At 43.4% G+C, this 22,229-nt stretch overlaps 2 protein-coding genes across 11 annotated transcripts in view; both read left to right on the forward strand.

Annotated features, from left to right (window-relative positions):
• Nucleotides 1-13,906, forward strand: part of LOC308664089 (uncharacterized protein) — a 71,447-nt gene extending 57,541 nt beyond the window's left edge. For 4 of the 9 annotated variants that reach the window (XM_081321079.1, XM_081321083.1, XM_081321072.1 and 1 more), the window contains one exon: nt 8,617-13,906. In XM_081321079.1, coding sequence (XP_081177205.1) covers nt 9,350-11,053 — 1,704 coding nt within the window. In that variant the 5' untranslated portion in view covers nt 8,617-9,349 and the 3' untranslated portion in view covers nt 11,054-13,906. Of the gene's footprint in view, nt 1-6,436; nt 6,494-6,958; nt 7,190-7,750; nt 8,038-8,616 lie in introns of those variants that run through there. The other 5 variants (XM_081321082.1, XM_081321073.1, XM_081321081.1 and 2 more) reach the window with 5 other exon arrangements.
• Nucleotides 13,907-14,672: 766 nt separating this feature from the next.
• Nucleotides 14,673-22,229, forward strand: part of LOC308664077 (uncharacterized protein) — a 102,625-nt gene continuing 95,068 nt past the window's right edge. The window contains exons 1-2 of one of the 2 annotated variants that reach the window (XM_081321046.1): nt 14,673-14,745; nt 17,657-21,671. In XM_081321046.1, the coding sequence (XP_081177172.1) occupies nt 18,388-20,595 (2,208 nt within the window). In that variant the 5' untranslated portion in view covers nt 14,673-14,745; nt 17,657-18,387 and the 3' untranslated portion in view covers nt 20,596-21,671. Of the gene's footprint in view, nt 14,746-17,656; nt 21,672-22,229 lie in introns of those variants that run through there. The other variant, XM_081321047.1, reaches the window with a different exon arrangement.

The raw sequence follows: 22,229 nt of genomic DNA on the forward strand, positions 1-22,229 counted from the left end.
TTTCCTTCTTGCAAAAAACCTGGAAAAGGCTGATGACTACGAATGTGAGCAACAAAAACAGGATGTTGGCGTTCAAAAAGCAAATTTTGCAAGGTTAAAAAAAGTTGTAACAAATCTGGTTGAATGGATGGGGATAAATAAGATCCATAAATCACTTGAATTGTGTGATAAACATAAAAGCTATCTACAACAAGATTCAAAGGTTGAAAGGAAAAAAGTTGACAAGCCAAAATTGAAGCAGCCAGTTCAGCTTTTTGAGCTGACCGCTGGGGTGTTGTTTGCTTGGTTCTCCATTGACCATTTTCCAACCAGGCACAGGAGCCACACTCCTTGCTCCCATCTGCAAAAACTGTAACAGCCGAATGTAGGGGGTGAGGAGACAAGGGTGACAACCAGTCAATGGGTACAGTGCGAACAATTTGCAAACGATAATCGGGTGGTCGGTGGCAAGAAACCTTGCCATGCCAATCAGCTAAGGAAAATTGCAATTCACTCGTTTGAAAAAATGATTCCCAAATTTGCAAAGACATAGGCACAAAAAGAGTGTCTATCTCCAGCCCAATCAAGGCTTTCGTTCGGTGACGAATTTTAAAAATCAATTGAGCCAATTGTGCTTCTCTGGTTAAAATAGAAACTTTGGACGTATGGGATAAATGAATCCACTCCAAAATTTTCAATTGGTTAAACAATAGCAACATCCGACTCCCATCATGCAACATCTACCTCTCACTTTCTTCTACTTCCCATGTTTCTCCCTATCCATATTTCTATAGTACATTCTTGTTCCTTCAGCATTCTAAGGCTTGTGTTAAGGCATACAATTCACACGTTTAGGATGATCCCGTTAGTGGCAATCCCCTTGTTTCCAACAATTTTAATGCATGCAATTCACAAATCTGTGCAAACCAAGTTAAAAACCACTTTTCTGTTTCTCCCTTCTATTATCCATTCATTCACTGCCCTTCTGCCATTCTGGCCTAACTTCTGTCTTTTCTGCTTCCACAGCTTCTATCAACTTTTGCATGAGCCAACTGTTTCCCTTAGCTATTAATCAATCCTCTACATTTCTCTTCTCCAAAAGTATTGAAGATTCCATGATCATATTTGGAGTCAGTGTATATGTTCCCCTTTTCCTTTATTAACAATCTCAGAGCCTGTTGTAAGGTATAAAATCCACAGGTTAGTGCTGATTAAGGGAGGGAAATTCTCCCAGATATCACCTTCCATCAATGTGTCCTGCACACAGACACAAAAACATCAAAAACAAAAAAACAAAAACAAAAAACAACTCCACAAAAAGATCAGAGTAATTTCTTTTGGGTGATGTTTAACTAAAACTCAAAGAATTCAAAAAACTTGTCCAACAAATAATCTCTCCTCTTTCGAGTAAAAAAAATTGCAACCTGAAACTGCAAGAGTGGGTATCAAGTTTCACATCCACCCCCCTTTCTCAGACTGGAATTCTAAGCAGAGAAAAAAAAATGGTTAAAAGGACCAGCCACCCCCCCTTTCTGGCTGTCTCTCCCTTTCTCACTCTTAAAGTAACACAGCGGGGTTGGGGGGGAGTAAAAGAAACTGTACAAAAATCTCACCACTAAAAAAAAATAGTTTGCTCTCCTTTACATGCATTTTCTCTCACACATCATCCATGGCTTTTACAACAATAAAATCTGCAGTTTACTGTTCCTTTCACAGCCTGGGACGGGGTGGGGGGTGGTAGCTGGGTTTGAGGGCTAACACACTCACATTTACATATCAGCAACTTAACTCATTCACTTCCATTCTGACTGCTTGCATAAACAATTTCACATACAAAAATTCCATTTCATACTTTCTCCAGACAAACCATACATTGTTAAATAAGGCCTTTTTGTTTGGTGTTATCAGAGAGGATTTTGACCCTCTTCCAAGTCTTGGAAATAACACAGAACAACACAGACAGACATATATACACACATACTATTAAAACAACATTTATTTAAAACAGAACAAAACACACATATCAATTTGGGGTTTTAGGCCAAAACAATAGTCCAAAAAGCTAGATTAAAAGAAAAAGTTAGAAGAAAAACTTGGTTTTATTTCTTTGATTTTTCTTTTCTTTAGGTTTACAACAACTACTACTTTCCTATTCTTTGATTTGGTAGACCAGAATTGTCAATTTAGCTTGGCTCGGAGCCTGCAATGGGAAGCTAGATCTCAGACAAGTCCAGGCAGTTGAAATCAACAGGCGCGCCCCTGGATTTTACTGAGAACAGCTCGCCCCAAGAGGCTCTTTCAAGCCCCACATAAGCCAATTTTAACAGGAGTTCATTTCAGGCATATTTGTTGTCTATTTCCCTTGTTATTTCTTCCTGCAGTCTATCCACAAATTCTGAATAAGCCTGATTGGGACCTTGATAAACTTTTGCAAAAGACATTTTAGCTTTTCCGTGAGGATCATCTATCTTGCGGAAAGCAGCTAAAGCCCCTTCCTGTATCAAATTAAAAGCCTCCCTTGGGCTTTGAGCCTGTTGGTCATTTGTAACGAATTGTCCTGTGCCAAATAATTGATCCCTATCTACTCCTTGAGGTAATCCAGCAAGAATTTTTTTTCTCTATTTCTTTTTTTTTATACTCAGATTCCCAAACTACATATTGTGAAGGTGTCAGTATCATGTGTGCAATGGACTTCCAGTTCCTCCAGCTGCCGGAGCTGGTTAGATGTTTACTGGATAGCAAGACAAATCTCCCAATGTTAGCTGTCCTGATCAGGCGGCTTGTCTAACAGAATTTGCCACCATTCCTTCTTAGGATAATTGTTAATTACTTCTGGCTGAGCCTGAGGGGCACTGGGAGCCGCAGCTGAGGTGCCCTGCTGAGTTTCTCCCGGCTGAATAGGTTCCTCATAAGGAGGGGGAGCCGGAGAAACGGAAAAGGCTTCTTTAAGTCCCTTTTCGTGAATCCACAAACTTTCCATTAAGACTCGCCAGGCTGTTAACATTTTTGGAGGTGCTCGAGGAGGTTCGTGGAGCCATTCTCCAATTTTTCTCCAAGTCCCTGTTTTCAACGAGCCCTTTTCCGGATAAGCCGGAGTATTTTCCCAAATATATTCCATTAAAGCAATCAACTCCTTTTTTGAAACTGCTGGTAATTGTTTGCCACTACTTTTAAGTAAAATATTAGAAGTTCTGACTATTTCCTTTCAGGTGCGCTGCCTGTTGCTTAGAAAATTTGTTCCCCATACTCACGAATGGATCGTCATCTTCATGAGGCGAGATCGTGTGCACAGCCTATTCCAGACGATGAGTATGGAGACCGTCAGAGACGTATAGACTCGCAGCAGATCACGTTGGGGTGCTGGGAACCCGTTGCTTGAAGCAGCCGGGTTGCTGGGAACCTGCTGCTTGTGAACAGCCAGGTTGAGCACGGCCACCATCGGGTGAATGAGGATGGACGGCTGAAGACGTATTCCGCAGAATCACGTCGGGGTCACCAGTTGTGGGTTTTTTCGCACCCGGCGGGCTCCTCATGATCTTGTCAATGAATGAGGACACATCTCTCTGAGCTTTCTCGGGATGAGGGCCCAGACCGAAGTCCCAAGCTCTCTTTTATTGAGATACCAGCAACGCATCAGCAACAAGCAATTAGCAACAAACAATTATCTAAGCGTTCAGCTATCCATGAAACCGTTATCTTAAGGTTGAGAATGGTTACATCTCAGCCATGCACTAAGCAATTATCTTAAGGTTATAAATCAGCTACTGTCTGTATGGAATGTCTTTGTTCTTGTAACTATCTTGTATGTGTTACTTTCTTTTTTTTTTATTAAAAAGTTTTAACATACAATTTTCCCCGTACAAATCCCCCCTCCCCCTCCCTTCTCCCTCCCCCCCTTCCTCTCCCCCCTCCCCCCCTTCCCCCCCACTTCCCAGAGCTAAATACAAGGTATATATAAGAAAAAAAGCAAACATAAACAACCATATGCTAACAACCCTAAACTCTAAAATCTATCACTCTCTAGCTTATATAGGATAAAACAAACCTTAATAATATTAAATATATATATAAAAAAAAACCCAAGATAAAAAGAGAAGAAAAGAAAAAAGAGTTATTCAAATACTACATAATACTTCTTAACCCTATACTTGTCCTAAATAAACTCAATCCATTTTCTCCATTCCATAATATAACATTCTTACAAATAATCTTTCAAATTGACCAAAATCTTCGCCACCTCAACCAGATCGGAAAACTTTAAAGTCAACTCTTCTGTAGTCGGCAGTTCCTCTTCCAGTACTGAGCTATCAAAAGTCTTGCTGCCGTAATTAAATTCAACATCAACTTAATATCCAGAACTGTAACATCTGTAATTATTCCAAGCAAAAAAGATTGCGAACAAAACTTTAACCTCCATTTAAAAATCTTCTGTATATTCCACCAAACTTTCATCCAAAAAGCCTCAACCTTTCCACAAATCCACCACATATAAAAATATATTGCGTCTTCACCCAAATCTTTTCCCACCTCCCATTACTTGACTATAAGTACGTTGTAAAAGTTCCATAGACTTCTGCTAATCCTACTATTTTCTCTTTTTGGATCGTTTTAAAGCAGCACGCGTCACCCTCTGTTCTATAGGATCATCCAACGAAGTTGTAACTTGATCTCCTCCAACACCGTTCTCTTCTATCTGTCCATCTTCAGCCTCTTGATGTTCTCCTTCTCCAGATCCCTTTGCAGCTTCCAGAAGTGTTAATGGCGTTGCTTTTAAAACATTATTGTAAAAATCACGCGCTTGCATCACAGTAACCAGACGGTACCTTTTACCTTCATGCATCACCATCAACCCAGCTGGGATCTCCCATCTGAACCTTATATCTCGTTGCTTGAGCTCTTGCACAAGAAATGTAAAATCCTTCCTTCTCCTTAAAATCTTTGGAGGAATTTCTTTTAGAACCAAAACTTCTTGATCAGCAATCACAACTTTAGTATCATAAGCAGCTCGTATAACTTCATCTCTAATTTCCCTTTTTGCAAAATAAACCACCACATCTCTAGGCAACTTTCTCTGTCTAACAATCCATGAATTCACACGAAACACTTTATCCATGCCTCCTTTTATTTCAGATGCTGGCTGTTTCAATACTACTTCGAGAGCCTCAGAAACCAGCTGCTTTAGATCTTCCTTAATATTCTCCTTTAAGCCTCTAATTCTAATGGCAAACTGCATCTGGTAATATTGAGCAAGACTCAGTTCTTTATCCATTTTGTCTCTTAAATCTTCATTCTCCAATACTTTTGCTTCTAATATAGCATTCTTTTGAGTCAAGTCTTCCACTTTTTCCTCCAATTCTTCCACACATTCAGCCACTTTATACACTGAAGACAAGATGTCTGCCTTCATCACTCTGAACTTCTGTTCCATCCTCTCCTCCATTCTCTCCTCCAATTTCTCCAATTTCTCCTCCATCTGTGCAAATCTATCATTAATTAATTCCAAAATTACCTGGGTATGTTTTTCAAGAGCAAGTATGTGTTACTTTCTTGTACGTGTTCCAACGGGTGTCCGTCTGCACGTAGCAAGGTCATCTGATTTTTGGTAAAACACAACTTATGAACAGAAACGAAACTTATCTCTGCCCTGAGCCAGACCTGCGCCATTTTATGTGAGCCTAAGGTGGAAATATCACAGGTTTCCTACAGGTCATAAAATGGAACAAACAGGTGCACATTTATAATGGTTTCAGCATCCCACACTCACGATCCCCATTTGTTACTGTCCAACTAGCTTCTGACAAGAAACGTAAGTGGGGAATGCCGGCAGGAATCTGCAAGTCACAATCATGCTTTGCTTAACAACTACAGAGGAACGGATGTAAGTTGACACTGTCATGTGATGCTTAACATGCTTAATGACCAGATGCTTAGTGATGGGGATGCCAGTCCTATGCCTTGAGGCCTCCAGGGCAGTGAGTAAATAAATTGCCTTAGGGCAGAGGTCATCAACAATTTGGGCAACAGAGACCGGTTGTGTGGAGAAGTTTTTTCACGCACCAGAGAGTGTGTGGTTTTGTGTGCTGCCTGCATCCCACAGATGGCTTCAGCTAAGATATGCTGAAGCTCACAAAAATTGAATTACGGGTTCAGTGGAAAAGAGTATTATGCAATGATGAATCCAAGTCTGAAATTTTTGGATCCACTTGTCAACAATATCTGAGAAGAGATGGAGAAATGAACATTTGCAGCCTTCAGGGAAACACGGTGGATCGTCTGTCCTGGTTTGGGGCTGCATTTCTGCTTTGTGCTGTCGCCCCCTCCCCCATCGGCTTCCACGAAGGGGTTAAACGCAGAGAGCTTTTCTCTGGCGCCTAGAGAGGAGGCCGGAAACGGAAATAAGGCCGTGGGAGTGCACTTTCCGGCCCCTCCCGCCCCTTTTCCTGCTCTCCCAACCTTTCTTACGGCAGCGCTGCGGAGATTCCCCTCGCGGGGAGGGTCGCTGAAAGGGCGCCAGGTGGGCGAGGAGGCTCCGAGAGGGGGAGGGCAATCAGGAGGGGGGAATCCCCGGGGGGGGAAGGGGAGGGGGAATCCCCGGGGGAGGGAGGGAGAGCCAGGTGGGTTTCCCCCAGTTGCGCCCCCTCCCCTTCCGAGTCTCCGCCTTTCCTCGCGGGCTTTTCTGCTCCGTGGGAAGCGCTGCGCCTTCGCTTCTCCTCCTCCTGGGTTGCGGCTTCCGCGAACGGCTCTCCGATCCCCTCCAGGTCCTTCCCCCGAGCCCCCCTCCTGCCCCGCAGCCCCCCCTCTTGGCGCAGCCCGGCTCCCCGCCTGGGGGCTCCCGGGGATTCCCGGAAGGTTGGGCACCCCCGTTCCCACGTTCCCCTCTCGCTGCTGGGGAGGGTCAGCCTGCCAGTGCCTGGAGGGGAGGAGGAGGAGGGAGAGGACGGGGGGAGCTCTGGGCTGGGAGGGAGCGAGGCTGGAGGGGAGGGCGGGGACCCTGCGAGGAGGAGCTGAATGGCGTCTGGAAGGCGGGTGAGGGAGAGCCGAGAGGCGTCCAGGTGGGCTTGGCCAATGGGCTGCCCTGTCCAGGTGGGCTTCCTTTGAGATGGAGCCCCTGAATCTGCCTCTCTTAGGTGCCCGGATTCCCTCTCTGGAGACTGCTGCGTCCCTGTTTCTCTCTCTGCCCACGTATGTGAACAGCCCTACATGGATGATGGTATTTTGACTGGGGGTTTTTTAAAAGGGGAGGGCAGAGGTCCATTATCCCCAAGTGCTTTGAAAGGATTAATCACTGTCTAGATTGATCATTTTTAACAAAAAACAAGGGCATTCCCCACACATGTTCCCACATATTGTAGATATATGATAATTTATTTTAACCTCTCCAAGATGTTTTGAGAACTGAGATGTTTGGGAGTAATAGGCATATTTCTTAGGGTGCCTGGCCATGGAATAGAATAGAATAATAGAATTGGAAGGGACCTTACCCCGCCCCCCTTCTTGCTTTTGTTCTTCTCAGTTCTTCCTCTGGTCTTTGATGATGGCCTCTAGGCAGGCTGAATAAACAACCTTGCATCTAATGGATGGGGGTGGCCAATTGACATCTTCTCTCTTCCTTGTGGATGGCAGAATCCAGTGAGGGGTGTGAGATTTAGGTTTACGCAGATAAAAAAAATTAGGAATGGAATATAAATGGATTCTGACACACAACTTCTGAAGGCAATCTGTTCCATTGGTTGATTGTTCTCACTGTCCGAAAATTTCTCCTTATTTCTAGGTTGAATCTCTCCTTGATCAGTTTCCACCTGTTATTCCTTGCCTGGCCCTCAGGTGCTTTGTGTGACAGCCGCTCAAATATTGGATGCCTGCTATCATGTCTCCCCTGGTCCTTCTCTTCACTAGAGTAGCCATGCCCAGTCCCTGTAACCGTTCTTCATGTGTTTTAACCTCCAGTCCTCTAATCATCTTTGTTGCTCTTCTCTGCATTTTTTCTGGAGTCTCACCCTTTTTTTATACTGTGGAGACCAAAATTGGTTACAGTATTTAAAGAAGGATTACAGAGAGGTAAGTGGTAACTGAGAAATGCACTCTTCTGCCTAGCATCCCCTGCTGGAGGAGAAAATCCAGCTGCTTTTTACAGCAAGGTCACGCATTGATCTACTCCCCAAGTGTAGTAGTAAGAAACAGTCACAAGATAAAATTCTTATCTTTAGAATTAATCCATTGGGTGAGCGAAGAGAGACAGGAGCTTGACCAGCAAGGTCAAAGGGAAGACATTTTTTTCTTTCACCCTTTTCTTTCACTTCTTTTCCCATCCACAACCAGAGATCTTGCTTAACAAAATGGGCTACTTTCTTGGCAAGGTCCAAGCCTTTCATCTTCCATGTTCTGCGCTCGCCTAGCACCTTCTGTGAAACCCTTTCCATCTTCTACTGTCAGGTGATCTTTATTCTCAGCTGCAACATCTTCATTTGGAATAATACCTTTATTCAGACAATGCCAACTATTTCAAAACCGCACAGCCTCTTAATTGGGAAGAATTAATTGTGTTAATTAATTGTAATGTATACTTTTTTCTTTTCTCACATCTTCTGAAGCCATTTTATAAAAAACTAAAGTTATACTTTTCTTTGAATCTTATAGATAAAGAGGATGGCAATAAGAGTACCCTGGACAACGGAGAATAAGAAGCAGCTTTTAAAAGGAAAGGAAATCAAGCCAGAAATTCAAATATTTTCCACTTCCTTCAGAAAGCCACAAAATTCTTCACTTTCCTCAGCAGGTGAGAGAGAGACAAGAGAAAACCAAGAAGATATTTGAAGCTGGTAAAAGTACACTTCACAAAACTCCACGATACATTACACAAAAAATCAATAGAGTTTATTTTTGATTCCGAAAAAGAGGGAAATATCTGGAAGTCAGTGGGAACAAAAGGCCAATTAGACAGGCATGTACAGCATACAGTAAGGCAGGCCTCAACCTGTGCAGAAAAAAATGGCTTGACTCAAAGCACCACTAAATAAGGAATCGCCTATATTTTTGACACGCTCAAGAATATCATTGGTGGAAAAGCTGTACGGAGGTGCCAATTGTGGGAAATACCCTAATGGTACATAACAACTGATTATGCACGAGAAGATCCACACTGTAGAAAAGCCATTGAAATGCTAGAACTGGGACAAAAGGTTTAGTCTGAACAGCTTTCTTGTGGTTCGTGGAAAGACACAGACAGGACAGATGCCCTACAAATGCTCTCACTGAGGTAAATGCCTTAGCAACTATAGAGCAACTTGGTGATACGTCAGAGGACTCACACCAAGGAAAAAGTGTATAAGTGTCCAGTTTGGGGAAAAGTTTCATTAGACATTTCCACCTCATGAGTCACCAAAGGACTCAAAAAGGAGATAAATTCTTTGAATGTCTGGACTGTGGGAAACGTTTCAGTCGGAATTCCCACTTGGTGATACACCTGAGGAGTCACACAGGAGAGAAACCCTTTGAATGCCCTGATTGTGGGAAACATTTCAGTCGGAATTCACACCTGGTGATACACCAGAGGACTCACACAGGAGAGAAACCCTTTAAATGTCCCGAGTGTGGGAAAAGTTTCATTCAGTTTTCTAACCTAGAGACACACCAGAGGACTCACACAGGAGAGAAACCGTTTAAATGTCCCGAGTGTGGGAAAAGTTTCAGTCAGATTTCTAACCTGGTGTCACACCAGAGGATTCACACAGGAGAGAAACCCTTTGAATGTCCTGATTGTGGGAAAGGTTTCAGTCACAGTTCCAGCCTGGTGATACACCAGAGGACTCACACAGGGGAGAAACCTTTTGAATGTCCTCATTGTGGGAAAGGTTTCAGTCACAATTCCAGCCTAGTGAAACACCAGAGGACTCACACAGGGGAGAAACCCTATGAATGTCCTGATTGTGGAAAAGGTTTCAGTGACCATTCCAGCCTGGTGAAACACCAGAGGACTCATACAGGAGAGAAACCCTTTGAATGTCCTGATTGTGGGAAAGGTTTCAGTCACAGTTCCAGCCTGGTGATACACCAGAGGACTCACACAGGAGAGAAACCCTTTGAATGTCCTCATTGTGGGAAAGGTTTCGGTCACAATTCCACCCTGGTGAAACACCAAAGGACTCACACACAAAAGAAATCATATGAGTGTCCAGATTGTGGGAAAAGTTTCATTAGAAAATTCCAGCTCACAAGTCACCAGAAAATACACACAGGAGAGAAACCATTTGAATGTCTTGAGTGTGGGAAAGGTTTCAGTCAGAATTCCCTCCTGGTGAGACACCAGAGGACTCACACAGGAGAGAAACCCTTTGAATGTGCTCTCTGTGGGAAAAGTTTCAGTGAGAATTTCAGCCTGGTAATACACCAGAGGTCTCACACAGGAGAGAAGCCGTATGAGTGTCCAGATTGTGGCAAAAGTTTCACTCACAATTCCAACCTGGTGAAACATCAGAAGACTCACACAGGAGAGAAACCCTTTGAATGTTCTGATTGTGGGAAAAGTTTCAGTCAGAATTATGAACTAGTGATACACCAGAGGATTCACACAGGAGAGAGACCATATGAGTGTCCAGTTTGTGGGAAAAGTTTCAATTACCGTTCTAGTCTGGTGACACACCAAAGGATTCACACAAGAGAGAAACCATTTGAATGTCCTGATTGTGGGAAAAATTTCAAGGAAAATTCCTACCTTGTGAACCACCAGAGGATGCACATGGGAGGGAAACCGTATGAGTGTCCAGATTGTGGTAAAAGTTTCAGTCGGAATTCCAGTCTGGTGATACACCAGAGGACTCACACAGGAGAGAAACCTTTTGAATGTCCCGATTGTGGGAAAAGTTTCATTACAACTTCACACTTGGTGATGCACCAGAGAACTCACACAGGAGACAAGCCCTTTAAATGTCCTTTTTGTGGGAAAAGTTTCAGTCATACTTACAACCTGTTGATGCACCAGAGGATTCACATGGGCGGACATCTGTCAAATATCCATTCTGTGGATGGTACCTCAAGCGTAAATCACCCCTTATTGAATACAAGAAATTTGACATGAGGCAAAAGCTGATGAATTTAAAGAAGGTTTGATTTTTATTTCGGATCTCCCATTGAGAGTGTAGGTGAGAAATTGACTATTTTAATTCTGGCCTAATCCTTTTTAGTCCACTTCTCAGGATTAGACCAGTTGGCAGAGAGAAATAAGTGGAAATTATTAGTTTGATAAAGACTAGCTTTTTATTTCTGGTTTTCAGCAGAAATTACTGGATATTTCCTTTTGCAGAAGTTGTGCAATTTGTCAAAAAGGCTTTTGGGTGGTGTTTTTTGTATATTGATTATGGAATTCCCCCCTGTGGAGTTTCATTCTTCTACCTTGGTGTCCTCCAGATTTTGAGCGCCAGAATTCCCCAGCCAACATACAAATTTCCTCGAGATAACAATTTTTACCTCAGTTACGGTTGCATCTTGCAATGGTGGTTAAACAAGACTACCTTGATGAACTATCCCACCTCTTTCTCTCCCTGATGAAACAATTAAAGAAATTTAAGTCCTCTGTGCCTTTTGAATGTGAAGAAGAGCAGGACATGCATCCGTGGGCTATGTTAGCATGTCATGAAAGCACAGACCCAGGTTTGCCTTCCAAAGACCTCATTTCCCTTTTAGTTCCCTCCAGGCCTTTCCCTTCCCCACAGGATCCCCACAGTCTTTCCCACTTCCCTTGGATCCTTTCAATCCTTAATCTTGACTCTCACCACACCACGCCTCACAGCCTCCTCCTCCATACCTTTTGAAGATCTCTGAACCTCAAGTTGGTGAAGGAAGGCAGGGGCCATATGGTGGACTTGTGGAAGCAGCTGCTATTTTGCCACGCCTGCCTCTGGGCCAAATTGGTGGCTGCATCTTGGTCACTGTCGCCTGGGCCTGGGACCGACCGTTCAGTTCTGCTACCTTAACCCTTTGTAGACTGTGTTAAGAGATTGTGGGCACAGTGAAAATGATGGCTGCCTCCAGGAGGTCTCCAAAAAGGCAGACTATGTATCCCTGGGGCACAAGTGGACAAGTACCACTTGCGCCATTATTGTGCTGCAACTGCCCAAAAAAGCCAATGCAGTCCTAGATTGCAGCAACAGAGGCATAGTGTCAAGACAACAGGAAGAGAGAGAATTGCTTCACACAGTGCTGGTGACACCACATTTCAAATACTGTATCCAGTTTTGGTCACCACGATACAAAAAGTTGTTGAAACCCTGGAAATTGTGCAGAGAAGAGCGGTAAAGATGATAAAGGGTCTGGACACTTAAGTCAAAAACGTTACTAACTAAACCCTGCAGTATATCTAGGCTATCAAAGGCAATCATTAGGAGGGACATGATAGCTGTATTCCAGTACTTGAGGGGCTGTCACCAAGAAGAGGGGATTGACTTACTCTCTAAGGCATCTGAGGGCAGGACGAGAAGTTTAGTAAAATATCTTGGAGATTGTTCCAAGGAAATTTGCAAGTCTTTAGGGAGGAGTTCCTTATCTTTGCAGGTTGGCGGCCTGGAGGATAGTGGGAAAGGGGATGATTTTGTGGGACGGGCCAGTGAATGTGAGACTGCGAGTGCCGGCTACGAGGCTCACACGAGTGGGGCCACGAGGGTCTGCAATGAGGTTCACACACCTTGGGCTGTACACATTCACGTGGCTCAGTGGCAATTAGGCCACTGCCTGTTAATGGGCCGCAGCCCACAGGTTGGGGACCTGTTTTAGGATACATTTTTGGACTACATGGACACTAACAAAGTGGAGAATACTTTGATAAATAGAGCTTCATATTTATTTAATAGACATTCTAGAGAAGAAAAAGAGTTTATGAGAATAAATTCAACCGACTAAAATTTAATGAGCTAATTGGAGTTTCTTGGATTTTTATTGGCCTGATATGTGTAATAGAAAGCTTTAATACAGTTTTGTATTTTAAATTGGGTTTGAAAATGTTTTTTCCCCTTCATATATAATACTTCAGTAATTTTTAAGTTTGTAAAATAGAACTGAAAGTGAACTTCAAAGTGCGTATATTAAAATGAAGTTAAAAAAAAGATATACTAGAACATTGATTTTAGAAATGTTTTAAAGGAAAAGTTTAGTGTTTTAAAATGGATGTTAAAAAAATCTTAAAGGATCTTAAAGAGTTGCGTGAATTTTGTTAACAGAAATGATAGTATACAAAGATTAATAAGCCTAAGCAGAAACATATATTATTATTTCCCAAAGCAAAGAAAAAAGTACAGATGCTTAGACTGATCTCTTTATCTGAAGAGGAGTATATATGTAATTATGTTTTTATTTGGAAATTGCTTCTGGATTTTGTGCCTACGATGGAAGAAAATGAAATTTGGCTTTTGCTGATTAGATCAGGGGTCCCCAACCCAGGCGGGACAGGCTGCCCAGGGTACGCACTCATCCCCACTCATGCGAGCACTGCCGCCCTGGCAAAATTGGGGTGGGGCTTGGGCAAAATGGTTGTGTGTGCAGCGAAGACAGGGTGGCACTAGCGCCTGTGCGGCAAAAATGGGGCGGTCCTAGCGAGTGTCATCTGGGTGCCAGCACTGCCCTGTTTGCATCGCAGGTGCTCGCGGCCCCTTTTATGTGTGTGCACGCGCATAAAACTCTTCTCCCTCTTTCCCTCCAGTCCGCCAACCGAGAATGGTTGGAGACATCTGGATTAAGTAGGTTAAGTAAGAAATGGCTAGTATAAACGACTGTGTAAAAGTAAAGTTGAAGTTGTAACCTTATTATATTTTACTATGCTAAAAAGAGTCGGAAGTCAACATCTTTCTCCTCCCTCTATGCCATTTTCCTTCTTCCCTTTTTCCTACCCTTAATTTCCCACTATTTTATTTTTCTTTGTATTTTGAATAATAAAAATGTTAATGCAAAATAACCCCAACCCCGTTACTAACTAAACCCTGCAGTGATTCACTTCACAACTTTGGCAAGAAAGGTCATAAAATGAAACAAACGGGTACACATTTATAATGGTTCCAGCATCCCACGCTCACGATCCACATTTGTGACTTTCCTACTAGCTTCTGACAAGAAAAATAAGTGGGGAATGCTGGCAGGAATTTACAAGTCACAGTCATGCTTTGCTTAACTACACTGTTATGTGATGCTTAACATGCTTGGCTGCTTAGGATGCCAGTCCTATGCCCAAAGGCCTCCAGGGCAGAAAGTAAAGAAAATAGCCTTAGGGCAAAGGTGCCAGAGACGAGTTATGTGGAGAAAGGTTTTTCCACGCACCAGAGAGTGTGTGGTTTTGTGTGCTGCCTGCATCCCACAGATGGCTTCAGCTAAGATATGCTGAAACTCACAAAAATTGGATTACGGGATCAGTGGAAAAGAGTATTATGCAATGATGAATCCAAGTTTGACATTTTTGGATCCAATTGTCAACAATATCTGAGAAGAGATGGAGAGAGATGGAGAAATGAACATTTGCAGCCTTCAGGGAAGCCTGGTGGATCGTCTGTCCTGGTTTGGGGCTGCATTTCTGCTTTGTGCTGTCGCCCCCTCCCCGCAGCGGCTTCCACGAAGGGGTTAAAGGCAGAGAGTTTTTCTCTGGCGCCTAGAGAGGAGGCCGGAAACGGGAATAAGGCTGTGGGAGTGCACTTTCCGGCCCCTCCCGCCCCTTTTCCTGCTCTCCCAGCCTTTCTTACGGCAGCGCTGCGGAGGTTCCCCTCGCGGGGAGGGTCGCTGAAAGGGCGCCAGGTGGGCGAGGAGGCTCCGAGAGGGGGAGGGCAATCAGGAGGGGGGAATCCCCGGGGGGGGAAGGGGAGGGGGAATCCCCGGGGGAGGGAGGGAGAGCCAGGTGGGTTTTCCCCCAGTTGCGCCCCCTCCCCTTCCGAGTCTCCGCCTTTCCTCGCGGGCTTTTCTGCTCCGTGGGAAGCGCTGCGCCTTCGCTTCTCCTCCTCCTGGGTTGCGGCTTCCGCGAACGGCTCTCCGATCCCCTCCAGGTCCTTCCCCCGAGCCCCCCTCCTGCCCCGCAGCCCCCCCTCTTGGCGCAGCCCGGCTCCCCGCCTGGGGGCTCCCGGGGATTCCCGGAAGGTTGGGCACCCCCGTTCCCACGTTCCCCTCTCGCTGCTGGGGAGGGTCAGCCTGCCAGTGCCTGGAGGGGAGGAGGAGGAGGAGGAGGACGGGGGGAGCTCTGGGCTGGGAGGGAGCGAGGCTGGAGGGGAGGGCGGGGACCCTGCGAGGAGGAGCTGAATGGCGTCTGGAAGGCGGGTGAGGGAGAGCCGAGAGGCGTCCAGGTGGGCTTGGCCAATGGGCTGCCCTGTCCAGGTGGGCTTCCTTTGAGATGGAGCCCCTGAATCTGCCTCTCTTACGTGCTCAGATTCCCTCTTTGGTGACTGCTGCGTCCCTGTTTCTCTCTGCCCACGTCAGTGGACAGCCCTGTCTGCAGCGTCTTTCAATATTAATTTTTGTTATTTTATGAGCTGCGTAATCTACACTGAAAAAGAAGCTTTGTTTGTTTTTTTACAAACAGCTTTCCAATGAGATCAAGAGGGTTCTGTGATAATATTCAGAAAGATAACAGAATTTCCGGTCAAGGGACAGGCCTGGGAGCTCCAATAACTGCCTGCAGGGCATTTGGGGGAACAGAGACTGGTGTGCAGAAGAGCCAGTTTATTGGTTGGGCTTCAGAGAGGCTTCAGTTGTTGGACTAAAATGCCGCATGGAGAGTTTGTCTTTAGATGATGGCACTCTTTCAAAATTGGAGGGGCTGTCACATAGAAGAGGGGATTGACCTGTGCTCCAAAGTGTGGGACCAGAACAGGAAGTAACAGATGGAGACTAGAATTAAGAGAAAGTTACTGTCAGTGAGAACAATTAATGAAACATTTTGCCTCCAGACGTTGTGGCTGTTTCATCACTGGAGGTTTTTAAGAAGAAATTGGACGGCCATTTGTCCAGAACGATAAAGGTTTCCTATTTAAATGGGATTCGACTAGAAGACCTCCGAGGTCCCTTTCAACTCTCATTATTCATTTGTGGACCTGCTGTTTTCTTATCAACAATATCAGACTGAAACTGCCACTATTTTCTTCTGGGATTTTTATTTTTATTTTTTATTTATAGCAAACAAGCATGGTATTTCCTATTGTCGCCCCATACGTGTATTAACAAGGCTCAATTGTGCTTAAGCCAGCAGTTTTTAAATAATAATAATAATAATAATAAAATTAATAATAATAATAATAATAATAATAATAATAATAATAATAATAATAATAATAATAATAATAATAATAATAATAATTTTATTTGTATACCGCCCTTCTCCCGAAGGACTCAGGGCGGTGAACAGGGCAATAAATACTAAAATGCAAAGATACAAAAATTAAGAAAAGATTAAACATAATGCCCAATACAAAACAACAATAAATACAGTACGTTAAAAGCAATAATAAAACCCAAACCCATCAGGCCAGGCTGGCTTGTTCAAACAAGTAGGTCTTTAGATAAATAGCTATTGAAGACCTTTCAGGATGTTCAGTCGAATAAGTAGTCCACATTTACCACTTCTTCACTGAGCCTATGATTATGAATATGCAGGAAAAGGGTGTTGCACCAATTCAGATGCTGCCAATTGTATCTTTATGGTGGCTGCAGTATCCCAAATTCAGGATCCCCATTTGTGATTTCCCAGCTAGCTTCTTACAAGCAGAATCAATGGATATACTGGCAGGAAATTGTAAGCCACAGTCATGTGAAATTGCCTTTAACAACCTACGGTGACTTGTTTAATGACTACAGAGAAACTGATAAAAGCTTGCTAACGTCAAGCTTAATAATCAGGCTGTTTAATAACATAGATATCAGTCACAATTCCTGTCAGTAAGTGAGGATTACTTCAATTGGGATGTCAGCAGAGAGACTCCGGGGAGTAGTTTTTGCCCTTATTTGTAGCTGAGGACTTCCATGTTCAGGGGTCAGCAACCTGAAACAGTGAAAGAGCCACTCGGAACTGGTTCCCTCACAAAAGGAAAAACTGGGAGCCGCAAAAAATGTGTGCAGATGCACGTACATGCGCGCATGCGCAGAGCAGGGTTTGACTGAAGAGTGGAGCCAAGGCGAGATATGCACCTACCCCACATATTTGAATTGATTGGTTGAACTTTTTTAGTCCCACTTTTTTTGGGGGGGACTGCACATGGCAGAGGACTGGAAGCCGCAGATGGCTGAAAGAGCCGCATGTGGCTCCGGAGCCGCGGGTTGCAGACCTGTGTCCATGTTCAAATCGTGCACATCATTTCATCAGTTAAAGCCTCTCTAAAAATTAGCTCAGAAGGTTTGACAGCAATCTTTTTTTTTAGGATTAAAACATGAATTTTCCACATAGATATAGTTATATGTATTTATATTACTCTTTCCATATATCTGGAATTTTATGATAACCCATAGTGCTTTGAGTTTATGATTGATGCAAGTCAAGGGAATTTCATGATTGAATGGATATTTAAACTTGGATCATTGGAAGGTCCAATGAATCGTACTTAGTGTAAGAGGTTAGCATTGTGGCATGTTTGCTTTTTAAATGTAATGTATATTTTTTCCTTTTTTTCACATCTGCAAGCATTGTATCAACAATTAAAGTTACACTTTTCTTTCAATCTTATAGATGAAGAGGATGGCAATAAGACCACTCTGGTGAAGTCAGGATAAGTTTTGAAAAGAAAAGCAAATCAAGCCAGGAATAAAAATATTTTCCATTTCCTCCAGAAAATTACACAATTCTCTTATCCCAGCAGGAGAAAGGCAAGAGAAAATCAAGAAGAGATTTCAACCTGTAAATAGTAGAGTATGCGGAACACAAGGATAGGTTACATGACAAGGCGAAGAGGATCATTTTTCCGTTCAGAAAAAGAGGGAAATATCTGGAAGTCAGTGGGGAAGAAAAGGTCAACTGGATACTCAAATAGGGGAGACAATAATGCAGAACTCCCAATAGGAGGAAGAAAACAGTAGGTGAAACCAAAGTGCCACTAAACAAGGGACCATCATATTTTTGACTTCCTCCAGCATATCATTGAGGGAAAAGCTCCACAGATGTCACTATTGTGTTATAAAGCACAGTTTTATACCAACTCTGGTATAAAAAGCATAGGTGATTATGTAGAAGACGATCCAAACTGGAAAAAAGCCATACAAGTGTTACTAATGTAACAAAATCTTTTGTCAGAATATCTCCCTTGTGGTTCATAAAAGGACCCACGCAGGACAGATGCCCTATAAGTGCTCCTAATATGGTAACTGCTTTACCAAGCAAAGTAACACACAGGAGAGAAACCATATGAGTGTCCAGTTTGTGAGAAAAGTGTCACTGTTAATTACTACCTGGTGGAACACCAGATGACTCATACCGGAGAGAAACCCTTTGAATATCCTGAGTGTGGGAAAAGTGTTGCAAATTCTGACCTAGTGAAACCCCAGATGATTCACACAGAAGAAAAACCCTTTGAATGTTCTGAGTGTGGGAAATGTTTCAAGAAGAATTCCTACCTGGTGATACACCAGAGGACTCACACAGGAGAAAAACGCTTTGAATGTCCTGATTGTAGGAAACATTTCGGTAGGTATTTCAACCTGGTGAAACACCAGAGGACTCACACAGGAGAGAAACCCTTTGAATGTCCTGATTGTGGGAAAAGTTTCAGTTTCAGTTTCAATCTGGTGAGACATCAGAGGATTCACACAGGAGAAAAGCCATATGAATGTCCAGTTTGTGGAAAAAGTTTTATTACAAATTCCGACCTAGTAAACCACCAGAGGACTCACACAGGAGAGAAACCCTTTGAATGTCCTGATTGTGGAAAAGGTTTCAGTTGCAGTTCCAACCTGGTGAGACATCAGAGGACTCACACAGGAGAAAAACCATATGAGTGTCCAGTTTGTGGGAAAAGATTTATTACAAAGTCCGACCTAGTAAACCACCAGAGGATTCACACAGGAGAGAAACCCTATGATTGTCCGGATTGTGGGAAATGTTACAGCCACAGTTCCAGTCTGGTGACACACCAGAGGACTCACACAGGAGAAAAACCTTTTGAATGTCCTGATTGTGGGAAAGGTTTCAGTTTCAGTTTCAACCTGGTGAGACATCAGAAGACTCACACAGGGGAAAAACTCTTTGAATGTCCTGATTGTGGGAAACATTTCAGTAGGTATTTCAACCTGGTGAAACACCAAACGACTCACACAAGAGAGAAACCCTTTGAATGTTGTTTTTGTGGGAAAGGTTTCAAGAAAGGTTGTAACCTGCTAAACCACCAGAGGATTCACACAGGAGAGAAACCGTATGAATGTCCAATTTGTGGGAAAGGTTTCATTGCAAATTCCCACCTCGTGAAACACCAAAGGACTCACACAGGAGAAAAACCCTTTGAATGTCCTGATTGTGGGAAACGTTTCAGTTTCAGTTCCAACCTGGTGAGACATCGGAGGACTCACACAGGAGAAAAACCCTTTGAATGTCCTGATTGTGGGAAACGTTTCAGTTTCAGTTCCAACCTGGTGAGACATCGGAGGACTCACACAGGAGAAAAACCGTATGAATGTCCAATTTGTGGGAAAAGTTTTATTACAAATTCCGACTTAGTAAACCACCAGAGGACTCACACAGGAGAGAAACCCTTTGATTGTTTTGATTGTGGGAAAAGTTTAAGTTCCATTTCTAACCTTGTCATACACCAAAGGACTCACACAGGAGAGAAACCGTATGAATGTCCAATTTGTGGAAAAAGTTTCATTGCAAATTCCCACCTGGTGAGACACAAGAGGATTCACACAGGAGAGAAACCCTTTGAATGTCCTGAATGTGGGAAAAGATTCATTGCAAATTCTGACCTGGTGAAACACCAGAGAATTCACACTCGAGAGAAACCTTTTGAATGTTCGGAGTGTGGCAAATCTTTCATAAACAATTCCAGCCTGGTGATACACCAGAGGACTCACACAGGAGAGAAACCCTTTGATTGTCCGGATTGTGGGAAATGTTACAGCCACAGCTCCAGTCTGGTGACACACCAGAGAACTCACACAGGAGAGAAACCATATGAGTGTCCAGTTTGTGGGAAAAGCTTTATTACGAATTCTGACCTATTAAACCACCAGAGTACTCACACAGGAGAGAAACCCTTTGAATGTCCTGAGTGTGGGAAAGGTTTCAAAAAGAATTCCCACCTGGTGACACACCAGAGGATTCACATAGGATTGAAACCATTTGAGTGTCCAGTTTGTGGCAAACATTTCATTGCAAATTCTGACCTGCTGAAACACCAGAGGACTCACACAGGAGAGAAACCCTTTGAATGTCCTGATTGTGGGAAAAGTTTCAGTCAGAATTCACACCTGGTGACACACCAGAGGACTCACAGAGGAGAGAAACCGTACGGATGTCCTGAATGTGGGAAAAGGTTCACTCAGAATTCACACCTGGTGACACACCAGAGGTCTCACAAAGGAGAGAAACCTTTGAATGTCCTGAATGCAGAACTTTTACAGCCACAATTTCCACCTGGTGACACACCAGAGGAATCACAAAGGAGAGAAACCCTTTGAATGTCCTGAATGCCGGAAAGGTTTCAGTCAGAATTCCCACCTGGTGATACACCAGAGGACTCACACAGGAGAGAAAACGCATGTGTGTCTAGAGTGTGGGAAAAGTTTCAGTTACACTTCTCTGCTTGTAAAACAGCAGAGGACTCATACAGGAGAGAAAAAGCATCCAGATTTTGGAAAAGATTTCAGTATTTGGTCTAACCTTATACATCATGTATCAGACGAGGGAGAAACATTTGAGATGTTCAATCTGTGAACAATTCTTCAGGCGTAAGTCATCTCTTATTGCACACAAGGAAGTGCACATGAAGCAAACAATGAGTTTAGAGAAATCTTGAATTTCATTTCTGATTTTCCATTGAGAGTACCGGTGAGAAATTGACTACTTCAATTCTGGCCTGATTCTTTTTAGTCAAAAGATCTCAGGATTAGACCTGAAGGTGGAGTGAAAAAATACTAATTATGATGGGGAGCTTGCTTGCTTAATTACCCCTATCCCTCCTGATGCATCTATTAAATGAATGTGGAAGTCATTAAACAACTGGCTACCTCACTTGTGGGAGAAAATCTTGGTAGTCCTGGTAGTCCTGGATTTACAACTGTAATTTAGCCTGCAGTTACAGTCGTAAATGAAGAGGGTCATTAATGGGTCATCACACAATGTGCCTAATTTTATACCCTATTTTGTGGCAGCACAGAAGGAAGTGCACATGAGGCAAACATTGATGAGTTTAGAGAAGGCTTGAATTTTATTCCTGATTTCCGATTGGGAGTGTACAAATTCTGGCTTGATTCTTTTTAGTCAATACATCCTAGGATTAGACCTAAGATGGAAATTGTTAGCTTCATAATGGCTAATGACCTGTTTCTGATTATCAGCAGACATTTCTGGATGTTTCGTTTTATAGAACTTGTGGAATTCCTCAAACAGGATTTTGTGTGTTTTTTGTATGTTGATTATGAAAATCCAACATACGGAGCTTCAGCCTTCTTTGTTGTGCTCCAGATTTTGAACCCCACATTTTCACAGCCAGCATACCAGTAGTCTTCAATTTACAAGTGTAATGGGGCCTGTCAGTTACCCCCCCCCCAAAAAAACTATTTTTACAATAATAGACCCCACAAAAAGTACTAACACCATGTGGCTAACAAAACCGAGCGAAATAAAACACAACCCCAAAGGCAGAGGAGCTGCTGCACAGGGCCAGACCAGAAGCCACCAGTCCCCAATCAGAGGAACACTCCATTTCCTGAATAGGAAAGTCTGAAGGTCAGATTGAAAGACGAAAAGATCCGTTATCTGGAGAGTAAGGGGGAGCCGATTGCAAAGAGGTTGGACTGGATCTTGAAAGCTGGAGCCTTGCATTTGCTGTTGAAGCAGGAGGAAAAGGTCTAATGGGTAGGTTCTGTGGGGAGGAAGAAGATCCAGGTTGTACTGGTGAAGGCACGAGGGTAGAGACTGGGAAATGCTCAGTTGCAGTCCTGCCTTACTGGCTAAGCCATCTGTGCAACTTTGGCTAATCCTACCAGGCCTATGCCTAAGCAGGAATCCACTTGACTGACTTGAAGGCATCAAAAACAAACGTGGTGTAAGGCTGGATGGAAAGCCGTGAGTTCTAATTCAGTGTTAGCTT

Source organism: Vipera berus (assembly GCF_964194415.1).
Source record: "Vipera berus genome assembly, chromosome: 2".
NCBI lineage: Eukaryota > Metazoa > Chordata > Lepidosauria > Squamata > Viperidae > Vipera > Vipera berus.